The 12192-nt window shown below is 36.7% G+C and overlaps 1 protein-coding gene across 2 annotated transcripts in view; it reads right to left on the bottom strand.

The window, feature by feature from the left end:
* The window catches only part of LOC306870121 (zinc finger matrin-type protein 4-like), an 81427-nt gene that overhangs the window by 48725 nt on the left and 20510 nt on the right, over positions 1-12192 (bottom strand). For both annotated transcript variants that reach the window (XM_079417195.1, XM_079417196.1), the window contains exon 3: positions 3201-3290. In XM_079417195.1, the coding sequence (XP_079273321.1) occupies positions 3201-3290 (90 nt within the window). The remainder of the gene's footprint in view (positions 1-3200; positions 3291-12192) is intronic.

Raw genomic sequence — 12192 nt, 5'->3', positions numbered from 1 at the left:
CGGAAATGTAAATGTAAAGAGGAAACTGCTGTATCATTCTCAGGCTGTCTGGGCATTCCACACACAGTCACTGATCTGTCATTAACTCAGAAACAAAGTCTAGAACAAAAGCTGAAGATTCAGGCTCGAGTTCCAGCTCACTTTGTTCTCTCCTCTTTCGTTCTTGTCCTCCAACACACGCTCCGTCTGCCCTGTTCTCCCCTGGAAACATGAGCCCCAGCAGGGGTTGATTTAATCACCGCTAATTAAATAGGAGTAAGTATCCGATGGGCTATTCGATCAGTGCAGATGGTGTCCCAGGCCGCTAATTGTATCCTCCGCCACAGCCCTTGCATTGAGTTACAGTGTGCTGGAGACTTGGGGAGCGATTTTTAAAGTGTCCTTTGGGACCGTGTAGCTATTAGTAGCTGCTGCAGACAGCTGATTCGTGTTAAGCGGATGGATGTGACCAGTGATCTCTTGTACGTTCTGCGGCCGCTTTATTAGGCGTTGAGAGAGCAGAGGACAGCTTATTAGAACTTGGCTGCTTACTGACTCTTAATGCAGGTGAATTTTAGTTCTCTGCTGGTCAAGGGCCAGTTTACCCTCATACAACCCTGTGCTCTGGGAAAACGGGGGGGAAATCTAAAGAAAATGCAGGCAGCACTTTGTGTGTAGTTGACTGACAGGTACTGTACAGTTGGACTGGTTGACAATATAATGAAATTACTTTCCTTTATTAACATTTCAACACTCCCCTTAACATTTAAACTGTAGATTTAGTTTCACATTTTTTTAAAAGAATGGTTTGGAAAAAAACATTTGACACAACATTTGTTTCTTCAATGTTATCGAAGAAATCAAGAAAATCAGTATGTCTAAGAAAAAAATTTTTTTTGTTGTTTTTCTTTTTCATTGCTGTGGAGCCAAAAACATTACAACAGCATTCACACAACGGTAGCCATGTAGAGTTCATTGATCTATAAATATCAGAAAGAGCAATGTAGTGGAAAAATAATTGCTTTCAGTTCCACTCTACTCCCTCGATCCCACTGTAAAAAGTGCTGATTTTGACTGAACGCCTCCTGACTTAGTTTTTCTATCATGTTTATAGGTTAATGACAGAAAAAATGTAATCACAAAAATTCCACATCTTGCACTATTTTTATATTGATTTTCAGGAGTACATTAACTGATTAGTGATAAGAGAGTGTAAAAGGATTAACTCAATATTTAAGTGAGAAAACCTACCCTAAACATTCAAATTTAATTAATTCAAACTAAAGACTTAAATGAACAGTTCGCTCTCTCCACTTAAAAAAGTAACATAAAATTGGTTAATATGATTCACATGCTATATTTCAGGTCTCATTGAGTCGTATGATAACTTTGTTTGAGAAACATACTGAAAGGGTGTTTTCACCCCTGGCTTGTTCAGAGCATTTGTCTTGGAACCTGGTGAATTTTTACCTAGGCATTTATGAGCATGACAATCACGCTTGTATCTGCATCAAAACAATTGTACGAGACTGTATGAGATTGCCTGAACGAGGTGGTGTCATCTCGATTAAAAAAACTCTGGAGTGGCTCACTTGTGGTAAGAAAGGAATCTAACCAAGCTGTATCATAATTTATAATGCATAGTGTAAAAGTGGGCACATTTAGCATTATTGCAGTTCAAAACCAAAGAGTGTATAATATACAATTAATATACAGTTAATATGGCGTCAATTGCTTGTTATATAGCTAACAGTCTACAGGACTGAGAGCGCCCTAACTAGTCTCTTAAATGTAGCCACTTTTAATTTTGTTCTCTCTCTTTAATTTCTGAAAAAATGCCAGTTTTGGCCTATGATCTGTTCTCATTGACAAGACATGTCCATATGTCTACCTCATTAACATCAGCTTCAGTGGGTAACAGCTCGTACAAAGTCGAGTTTGTCTGCAGAACCTATTGACAAATGACACATGGAGATCGATGACTATTTGAATGTCTGTTCATTGCTATCGATCTGATACAAAGCTATAGTTCAGTCAAAGAACTCAAAAACAGCAAGATAGTCTTTTGAAATCTGGCCATTGAAGGTGGCGGTTCCCTACACAATTCTTGTATTCTAATCACCTTCATTACTGCAATTCTCTGCCAGTGTCCTCACCTCAGTAGCTTGTGTAGTGATGTATACAAGTACTGTTACCATACGGAATATCAATAAAGCATACACGCATTCAATATAATTTAATTCTAACCGTATCCCATTGCCGATGGCTACGATTTTGCATTCTCTGACCCTCGCATAAACATTTAGATGTGCATTTGGTCTCCTGCGGTGAGAGCTTTGTTGGTCTGTTTGGAAGCTGTCTAAAAACATGTAACATCTGCAAAAACCACAGGCATGATAGATTTTCTCTGCCCAGCCGAGAACGCAAAAAGGCTGATCCCAGCAACATTCACACATCCTTATGTTTGTGAACCCCTCTCGTTGTGTGAATAGCCCATCAAACACGGCAATAAAGCAGAAGCCTGCTTTATCCTACCGAGAGAATCAGAGCACATAGACTATCATCTCAGCGAGACTCATCTCAAAAGATGGCTGAAGTTCAGAGTTAAGTTAAGACTTTCTTGAACTTTCCTGTTTTTTTTATTTTTTTATTTAATTGGCCTTCATGTAAAATCTGCTCCATTATTAAACCCAAGCTTTAACACACAGGCTCACCTATTAACTCAAAGTGACAATGCAGTGCAAAACCAGATGGATCAAAACATTTCACACATGCCAAGCTGTTATCTCCTTGTGATGAAACGCTGGACTGACATGCTACAACCACTGACTGTCACCACTACAATCATCCATAAGTAGGGCACCAGTCATTCACCAGTATTCACTGCGCTAACAAACATACTATAAAGAGTTTTTTCTAACCTGGGATTGCTAGAGCTCTTCCAGGAGTCTGCAATACACTAGTTATGACCAGGCCTGGCACCAGAGGGTCTTTTTAATGGTTGGAGTCCATGAAGCACATTATTGTAAAAAAAAAAAAAAAAAAAAAAAAAAAAAAACGGTTTGATGTGGAAAACAATGACTAGAACTAATTAAAAGAAAAAAGGTTTGCCACCTTGATCTTTTCAAGGAATGGTTTAGGGCCATTCCACACTAAAGTCACACATTACAGAGGTGTCATTTGTGAACAAAAGAATAGGAAGAATAGGAAGAGATACTCACGTCATCTGTTCTGAGCTTCTTAGCTGGACATCCCCCGTCTACTGGATGCAACATGTAATACAGACGCACTTTGTTTGCATGTTTCCGGCTCTGAAAAAGACGAATGGAGAGGAAAAAAATATTTAGGTGTGTTTATTATTCTTGTACACAATCAGATGATTCTGCAATCTGAATTTTATAAGAGAATAAGATGATGTAATAAATCAAAGTGAAAGATCTGTACCTTTATTAACAGACTTAATTGTGAAGAAAAAGTACACAAAATTACCAAAGAAAGATAAGCACCGGAGCAGGAACCGAGTGAGAAGTGAATGGCCAATAAATAATTAGTGTGGTTGGCGTTAAGTAAGTGTGGAGCCACAAATCACAAACCCATCAATTACTTAGGTTTGACGGCACAGCTTTCAGAGAGTGGGCCAAATCAATTCACAGCTCAGTTTAACTGAAAATTATGTTGTTTGACAAGAGGGTAATTGAATTTCATCCTCAACACAAGGGAAAGAGGCAAAGTGTGGGCAGAGAAGGACAGAGAGTGGCACTGGAATAATCTGCATTGAAAGCCACTCATTTCCTCTTGAAGAAGTGAAAGATTGTCTGCTTTTCTTGGACTCCCATTGACACAAATGACACATTGACCTGGATGAAAAAGACCTGACAGACTGACTGACTACAGATGAATGTGGTTCAAAAATATGATCTGTCATTTTGTGTTTGAAGATTGCCTGAGAGAATCTTATTAGCCTGGTCCTCCTATTTCTCCCCTCAAGAGAGTAAATATGAAATGAGACAGAGAGAGATGGAAAGGGACAGATGGAACTCAAGATTTATTGAGAATGCTACTGCTTCAGCACCTGAAGTGTGTGCAAATACAAACATATTTCTCTTCAGCCTCTTCAGCAAAAATTATATCCATAATTTCTCAGTTTCCTATAACACCAGCATGCAATAAATATGCAAATTTGTCTGTCTCTATTCTTGCCTGTCAGTGTGTAACAGTCAGGTATTATCAATTGATTTTCAATAAATAAATAAGAGACATTATATATGTATTAATAAACTGTAGTTTTTATTTATTTTTTAATTGCATTTAAAAAAAAAATGTCAGGCCAAGCACTATAATATAAAATTTGCATAAATACATATTATACATGAATGTGTGTGTATCATGTTTTAGATAACTGCATTAATCCCAAAGAAATCTTCAGATGTAATCTCAATTAATTAGCCACAATCCTCAGCAACAAACAGTGGGCTTGTATTTGAATAAATGACACTTGTGGACTAATTTGACCCATAGTTTACCATCAAGTACTCTTGACTTGAGTATGGTAATTACATGGAGGTAGACAAAACTAGTCTCAAAGGGTTAGGTAAACTCAGATTGGGGTTGAACTGTCACAGCAATAGATTTAGAGGGCCACAATTTAGCTCCAAGCACAGAAAGCCCATGATGTTCCAAACCCCACTGTCGTTTGGCCAGAGGAAAACATCAAGCTCTACTCATGGGTAAGCACAGGGGAAAAATAACTGGCAAATAGAGAAAGCTTTCAAGACTCATTACTGTAAAAGAATCCACACTCCACTGGTAAAGGACTGTTTACTGAGACATGTTTTCTTCAGGGTTTGTATGTTTTCATATCAAAAGTGAGTTAAAGATTAGATGACCCCGTCAATACTGCGAGCAGGATTCATTTTATTCAAGTTTATTCACTTGAAACAGACTCATGTTTACCTACAACAACATTTTATCTTTCCTCAAACGTATAGATGATGCTGCAGCTTCTGATACCCTTGTTGCTAATTAACTTTTTTAAACAAGTAGTGTAAAGTAGGCCTTTTTAATGGATTCATCCAGCAAAAAGCAGACTCTGTCACCTTTAGAGATAACAACAGCATGTGTGCCATAAAGATGCACAAATTAAAACCAGTCCAAGACTGTTTTTGGTGGCATGAAGACAGTTCACTTCCATGCTGAGATACAATTTAGAGGAACCCAGACGGCAACCAAGTACAGAGTTAAATTTTGTCTCATAGCTTTTCAATCTGACAACATAATTCGAAGGAAAAATAGTTTATAAGGAAAAGCCTACTTCCTTCAACATATTAAATCCTGCTCATGCTCCCAGCTGCTCATATGTTGTTCTGAGGTTTGTCAATACTGGTTTACTGCATGGCTAGTTTGGTAGTTTTGAATCTGAACTAACCAGTGGGATAATGATTATGCACATTTCTATGAAATACAGTTTAAAGGGATAGTCCAGCCAAAAATGTTAATTCTGTCATTAATTGTTCACTCTCATGTTGTTCCAAACCCGTAAGACCTTTGTTCAACTTCGTAACACAAATTAAGATATTTTTGATAAAATCCGAGAGCTCTCTAACCTTCCCATAGACAGCAAGGGTCCTAAGTAACACAAAATTCAAATCAGCTACTCAAATATAGTTACACCATCTTCCAGTTCCACTTCTAATAGTATACCAAGATATAAAAAAACAACAGATGATGCTGAAAAATTAATTTCCTGCAATACAGTTTAATTAGTCATTTGCATCAAATAAACTGGGTTATCAACATGCCACAGATCCACTGCATATTCTATTTCAAGGCACTATATGCATCCTCACTATTTGGCCTCTGCTTAGTCACTAGAACATGTTCAGACCCAGTTTTGGAAGCAGGAATACTATCACAGAACGCCAGGAAACTGAGTGGGATTTCAGAATCACGCCAAAACCTCCTTGCACAATCGGATTCACTATGCTGAAGGAAGATTTGTAGACAAAAAAAAAAAAAAAAAAAAATCACACCACATTTGTAGATTACAAAAGGGGAAAAAAACTAGGACAGGCTATTAGAGCTTCTTATTGTTCTTTTTGTCAATTATTTTTTGAAAATATTTCAAACAAACCTTCAAACATATTTTAACATGAACACCTTGAATTTTGTTACTATTAAAAGGATTGAATACTGAAAAGTACTACAAAACAGAAACAGCCTCAAAATAATGAAAACGTGGTGCATGGTAAATCTAAATAGGAATCAAAGTGTGGAAAAGTGAGTTGAGTTCATTAGCAATCAGTCTTTGTGTTGAGTATGGAAGACTTTATGTTAGACCCAAGGACTCTATACATGATTTAATATGTTTTCATGTTTTTCCTGACAGGCCCTCATCCATATTTCATCAGAGCTTCACAAGCCTTTGTTATGTCCATTAACACCATCTACTTCTAATTTGTTTGTCGCTCCTCCCACTTCTAAGAGCTAAAGAAAATATCAGTAAACGAGCTAAAGAACGAGTAAGTTAAGAGCTAAAGAAAATATCAGTAAACGAGCTAAAGAGCTAAAGAACGAGTAAGAGCTAAAGAAAATAGCAGAGACAATGAAGAATTATGCTACGGCTTCAGTTTTACAACACTCTAAAAAATGCTGGGTTATTTTTTAACCCAAAATGCTGGGCTGAGTCTCTTCAATTTGTTGGGTCATTTTATCACATTTTAAACTCTGTTGGGTAGTTTCAATTTTCCAGGTGCTGAGTTAAACCTGCTGGGTTGCGACGCTGGGTTGTTTAAGCCCAGCTCTGAGTTATTTAACAACCTTCGCGCCTAGAAGATGTTTAAATCGCTCCCCTAACTGTCATTTTGAAAGAACAACGGAGCAAAAGCCATTGGTTTCAACTGTTTTAAGGTAAGTTTGTATAATGTTTTAATTATTAATTATTTTAAATTGGCAGAATTATAACTTTTTTTGCTGCAACAATATTGTTCACTTCTACAGGCCAACATTTAGGCCTTTCCACACTGAGCGCGAAAAAGCGAAACGAATTTCGAATGCGATGACGCGCTGGAATAAAACAACAGCTTCCTATGGATGCTTCCACATAGACAGCGTGTAACGGAGCCAATGAGACATGAGGCGAGCGGAACCAAGTGCAAGCTTTTATTCATAGACATGATCATAACACAGGCAGGGTTGAACAACAGCAACAGGTTTGGCACGGGCAAGACACAAGCAATCGTACGGCAAGCGTGGGTCTTTGATCGGTGAACAATATCCAGAGGGCTTGACAAGAGAGGTAATCCGATAATGTGAGCAATAATCCAGATGAGGAACAAACAGAGTCCGAGCAACGAGACAAGGGTTAATTCAAGGTACACTGGCAGGAAACAGGAAACAAGGCGACATGAAAAGACAAGTCTAAACTAGAAATAGGCTCCATAAAATCACACGGTGAGACCGAAAACAAACACGGAATGGCTTGGTACAGTAGCTAACACTAGGAGAGTGCTAAATGCTAGACAATACTCGACGATCTGGAAGAGGAAGTCTAAGGCTTATAAAGCGTGTATGATTGTGTGATAGTTCTCAGGTGTGAGCGGGTGATTAGTGAAATGGCTGCTGGGAAATGTAGTCCAGGGTAATATGTAACAGTCTGTGTGATGTGAAAGTCAATGTGATGGAGGAGTGACCTCTTGTGGCAGTCAGACGGTAGGTCATGGACCAGATTCATTACACAGCGAACATTCGCGCACCTGTGTATCTTACCGGTGAATTGTATCTCTAATTATTTCAGATGTATTGTAAGCATTATGGATATTTTGTGTTTCTAATGAAGAAACAAGTGATTTCTTAATTTAATGCTGTATATTGAGCAGCGAACGATGTAAACCACATGAGATACATAAGCTACATGAAGAAAAAATGCATTGTTCAATATTTGTCCAATATTTACCCAGCGCTGGGTTGCCAATTGGGTTATTTTTAACCCAGCCATTTTTAGAGTGAAGATAATCTGTAAGATCCTCAAAGCATAGAAATCCACTGCAGCAAGATTTAAATCCATCAAATGCTTTCTTCAATGGATGTATTGTGCTTTGTGCCTTCAATACGGTATTATGTTATCTGTTTAGGAATTTCACGCCAATTAAAAATAAGCCAAAAAATTTCAAAGGTCAAATACAATTATTGTATTTTTTTGTGTGACGTTTTTGCTCTGTATCTAAATATATGGCCATTTTATATTCACACTGCAAACAGAATCCCCCACTGTAATGACTGGTTTGACCTCGCTGTTACTGTCATTAGTGACAAACAAACCTGTAAAGTCACCGCTCTGATAATGAATCAACAGAAAACCATTTATGGTGCAATTATGCTTTCTGTAGATTGTGCAAGAAAAGTTATATATAACCTTTACTGCAATTGAGTGCTGGATACAGTCATTACAACACAGACAAAATAAACATTAACACACTGGACAATGTAATTGCATAACCTTTGAAAAATGCATTAAAAAAAAAAAAAGCAATCTACTGTTTTGTATATCCCAGAAAGCAAGTTGTCAAGATTGGCCTGGCAAACATTCTTTATATAACTGCCTTTGTTCTTAAAATCAGTGGCAATGGATTCATTATTTTGTAACTGTACAATATGTGCTACTAAGAAATACAATTACTGGTGCCTTTTCCAAATGAAAAACAAATTTTGTTGCATTTGAAAGAGACGCTGGGATGAGAATCACGTTTATTGGTTGGCCTCATGCATCCCAATTTTATTCGAACTTGTTTTAATTAGCACTATCTTAAGAAGCGTCTTACAGAGAAATGATTTCTTGAAATGACTCTAACGGCTGTTAGGCCAACAAGAACGTCCTGATTTAGCCAACTGTACAGGAGCTAATTGAGAGCCAAATTTAGAGCCATATTTAAAGACATTACTGATCCTCACTTAGATAATAACAGTCGATGTGTTTAATAGAGCTGTGCTGAATCAAAGTCAGACCTCTCACAGCTCAGCGGCAAGTTTAGCTCACAATACAAGATTCACATCCAAGGCAGCCTATATCCTAAAGCATGAGGCCATTTAACCTATGACATTTTGCCTGACTGATTTATTTGTTTGTTTTTGATCACATTTAATCTACTTTTGTGGAAGCTGATTTCACAAGAATAAAAAAAATGACAAAAAGGTTCAAATAAAGTCACACTGCAAGATATCAAGTCACAATTTGGGTCGCTATTCATTTTTTTTAATTCTCTGCAGCAGAAAGCGGCTTAGAGGCTTATTTATGCATGCATAATTAATATATACAGTACTGCTCAGAGTTGGTTAGATTTTTTTAATGTTTCTGAAAAATGTATCTTTATACTAACCAAGTCTGCATTTGATTGAAAATATAGTAAAACAGAAATATTTTAAAACATTATTTAATAAATAAGTATTATTGAAAATTTCAATTAACTGTTTTCTTTCTTAATATTTCATTAACAGTTGTGCAGCTGAATATTACTGTTTCTTGCTCTTGTGCCATTTTTTCCAGAATTCTGAAAAGTCCAAAAGAATAGTTTTTATATAATAAATCTTTTATATAATAAAAAAGCATTTATATATTTAAATCCAAATGATCAGTATAATGCATCTTAACTGAATAAAAGTATTTCTTTCAATAAAATCTTACTGACCCCAAATTTCTGAATGTTACATACACATGTTCAAAAGTTTGAAAGATCACAGGAAATAAAATCTGAAACATACAAAAATGGCAGCCAGTGATTCACTCTTATAATTTTTTTCCCACTTTCTGTCCTAATTTTACAGGAAAATGAACATCAGTTCTGTAGAATATATTAAACATGGTAAAATATGTTAAAAAGAAATAAGATTAAACATTGATATTATCATGATAATTTGCGCAGGTCTAGTTTTGTGTCAGGTTGGGGAAAAGCATCAATTAACTTCCAAGCAATACATAGTAGTGACAGTTTCCTAGAGTTATGCACATTAATAGTTACATGAAACAAGAAAAGTTCACCTGTGATTATTGTCCTTTAGTCCTTACAGTGTGAATCAGGAATCTCATTTACATTACATTTACATTTAGTCATTTAGCAGACGCTTTTATCCAAAGCAATTTACACATGAGGAATCTCATTAGAAACAAACTCACATGGACCATTCCAGTCTTGTAAAGGAGGAGGGTGGTTTGTCCTTGAACGCTGATAATATTATATCACCATGACCAGGCGTTAATAAAAGCCTAGTCTTCCCGCTCTCCACTATGCTGCTCATACATATGTAAGATTAAAGAACTCTGATTGGAATTGCATGGACGAAACACATAAGCCAAGGGCACACAAACAGATAGAAAGAGAGCGGGACAACAAAAAGAAATCAAATAGCATCGCGCACCAGAGAGATTACACTCAATAGGAGACACAGGCCACAGACCTCGCTTACTGCTTAAAAGACACCAGATAACTTCTGTTTGCTTTTGGTAATGCATACCTGATGTACCGTCAGTAATGGAAATGTAAAAAAAAAAGTCACCTTGAAGCATGGTGCTAGCAATCATAACAGCACAGCAATATGTGTGGATTTAACATTAAGAGGATGCTAGCCAGGAGCTCACCAATAGCATTTACAGTATCACACCTGTACTTGTGATAATCTCACAGTCTTACATGAAAAGGTATGGAATGACCTTGAACACATAAATAGAGTCCCTGGATCAGTGCCTTGAGGAATGTCTGGATTTTCTCTCCGTCCTCCAATCTGTCTCACTCTCTGTCACGTTCTTTCAGTCTTTGATGTTTCAGGGGTGAGGATTAAAAGCTCATTGCGGAGGAAAAATTGTGCCCTCAGCATCATTTCTAAAACCATGACCTGAGTGCTAAAGCCTCTGTAGAAGTTACAGACCCTACAGTTCAGATCCCTTCCCAATAAAATGAGCTTCAGGGCAATTTCAATGCAAATACTAATTATTTTGTTTTTAAATCAAATGCCAAAATTGTGACAAAGCCCCTCATTAGTTAAAGAAACTACAATGTAAGTTTCTTCTGAATGTCAGAAAGGATTGAGTAGACTATATAAGGATTTAGTAAATGAACCATGTAAATAAAATTAAAATTTGTATCATTTGTATTATGTTTCAGTTTATTGATTACCATCAGAGTGTACCTTGAGAGACCCTTTACATTTCAGATTTATATTGAATTTCATAAGAATGCTGTTACTCCGTACTTTATGATACAATCTGCTTTTTTTTTTATCTTTTCAACCATACTTTCCCTTTTGCTGCCACTATAAGCATTGAGAATCACGGGTGATATTTGCTAGGCTGCAAATAAACAGCGATTGACCACTTCAATCAACAAAACCTAAAACGCGTTCTTGTTTTAGGACAACTTTCATGAACTTGATCCACTTTAAATGTTGACTACTAAATATATCCCCTAGCACTATCTGGTGAGACAGAGTAAGAGAGACAAAAACTCTCCTCCACAAATCTGGGTCTCCACAAAAAATTACTGTTGCCCACTGTATGTCTTTCCACATTAGGAGCATAACAGCATTTTTTCATTTAATGCCTGTGAGGTTTGCAAAATTTAAGCAAAAATCTGTAAAAAGATTTAAGCTTTTTAGCATCTTTTAGTAATTTACTCAGCAGCCTCAGATGCACCAGATAGCCTTTTTCCACTGAAAAGACTAAATTAGTGATGCACCAAAACATAGAAACTGAAATTAAGTTATATATTTATCCAAAAACTGAAAACAAAAATAAGTCGTATGTGAAAAAAATTTCAGCAACGAGCCACCTCTCAATATTTCAGCCAAACAAAACATATTGCTCTTGCCTCACTTTTGATCATGATGAAGTACATCCACACTGCTGACATGTTTGCCTGTTGTAGCTTATCCATGTTTTGTGCAGCTGACAGTCAAAACATGTGATTGAAAAAGCCGCAACTGTTTCTGTCAGTTTATTGACCATCCAAAAATAGTTCAGCCAAATTTTGTTCCAGCTGAATATTGTTGGTTGCTGAAATTTCATTGCATCACTAACGTAAGCGTTGAGTTCTTTGTGCCAGAGCTTAGCTTGATATGACAGAAGTTATGCTACATTACATAAGATTCAATGCAATTAATTTACATTTAGATGTGGTAATTTGTTCAAGACCAGCAGCTTTTAGGGATTCACAGGAAGCCAATTTTTCT

The sequence above is a fragment of the Barbus barbus genome (genome assembly GCF_936440315.1).
Source record: "Barbus barbus genome assembly, chromosome: 5".
Lineage (NCBI taxonomy): Eukaryota > Metazoa > Chordata > Actinopteri > Cypriniformes > Cyprinidae > Barbus > Barbus barbus.
This window is presented reverse-complemented; position numbering and strand designations above follow the sequence as displayed.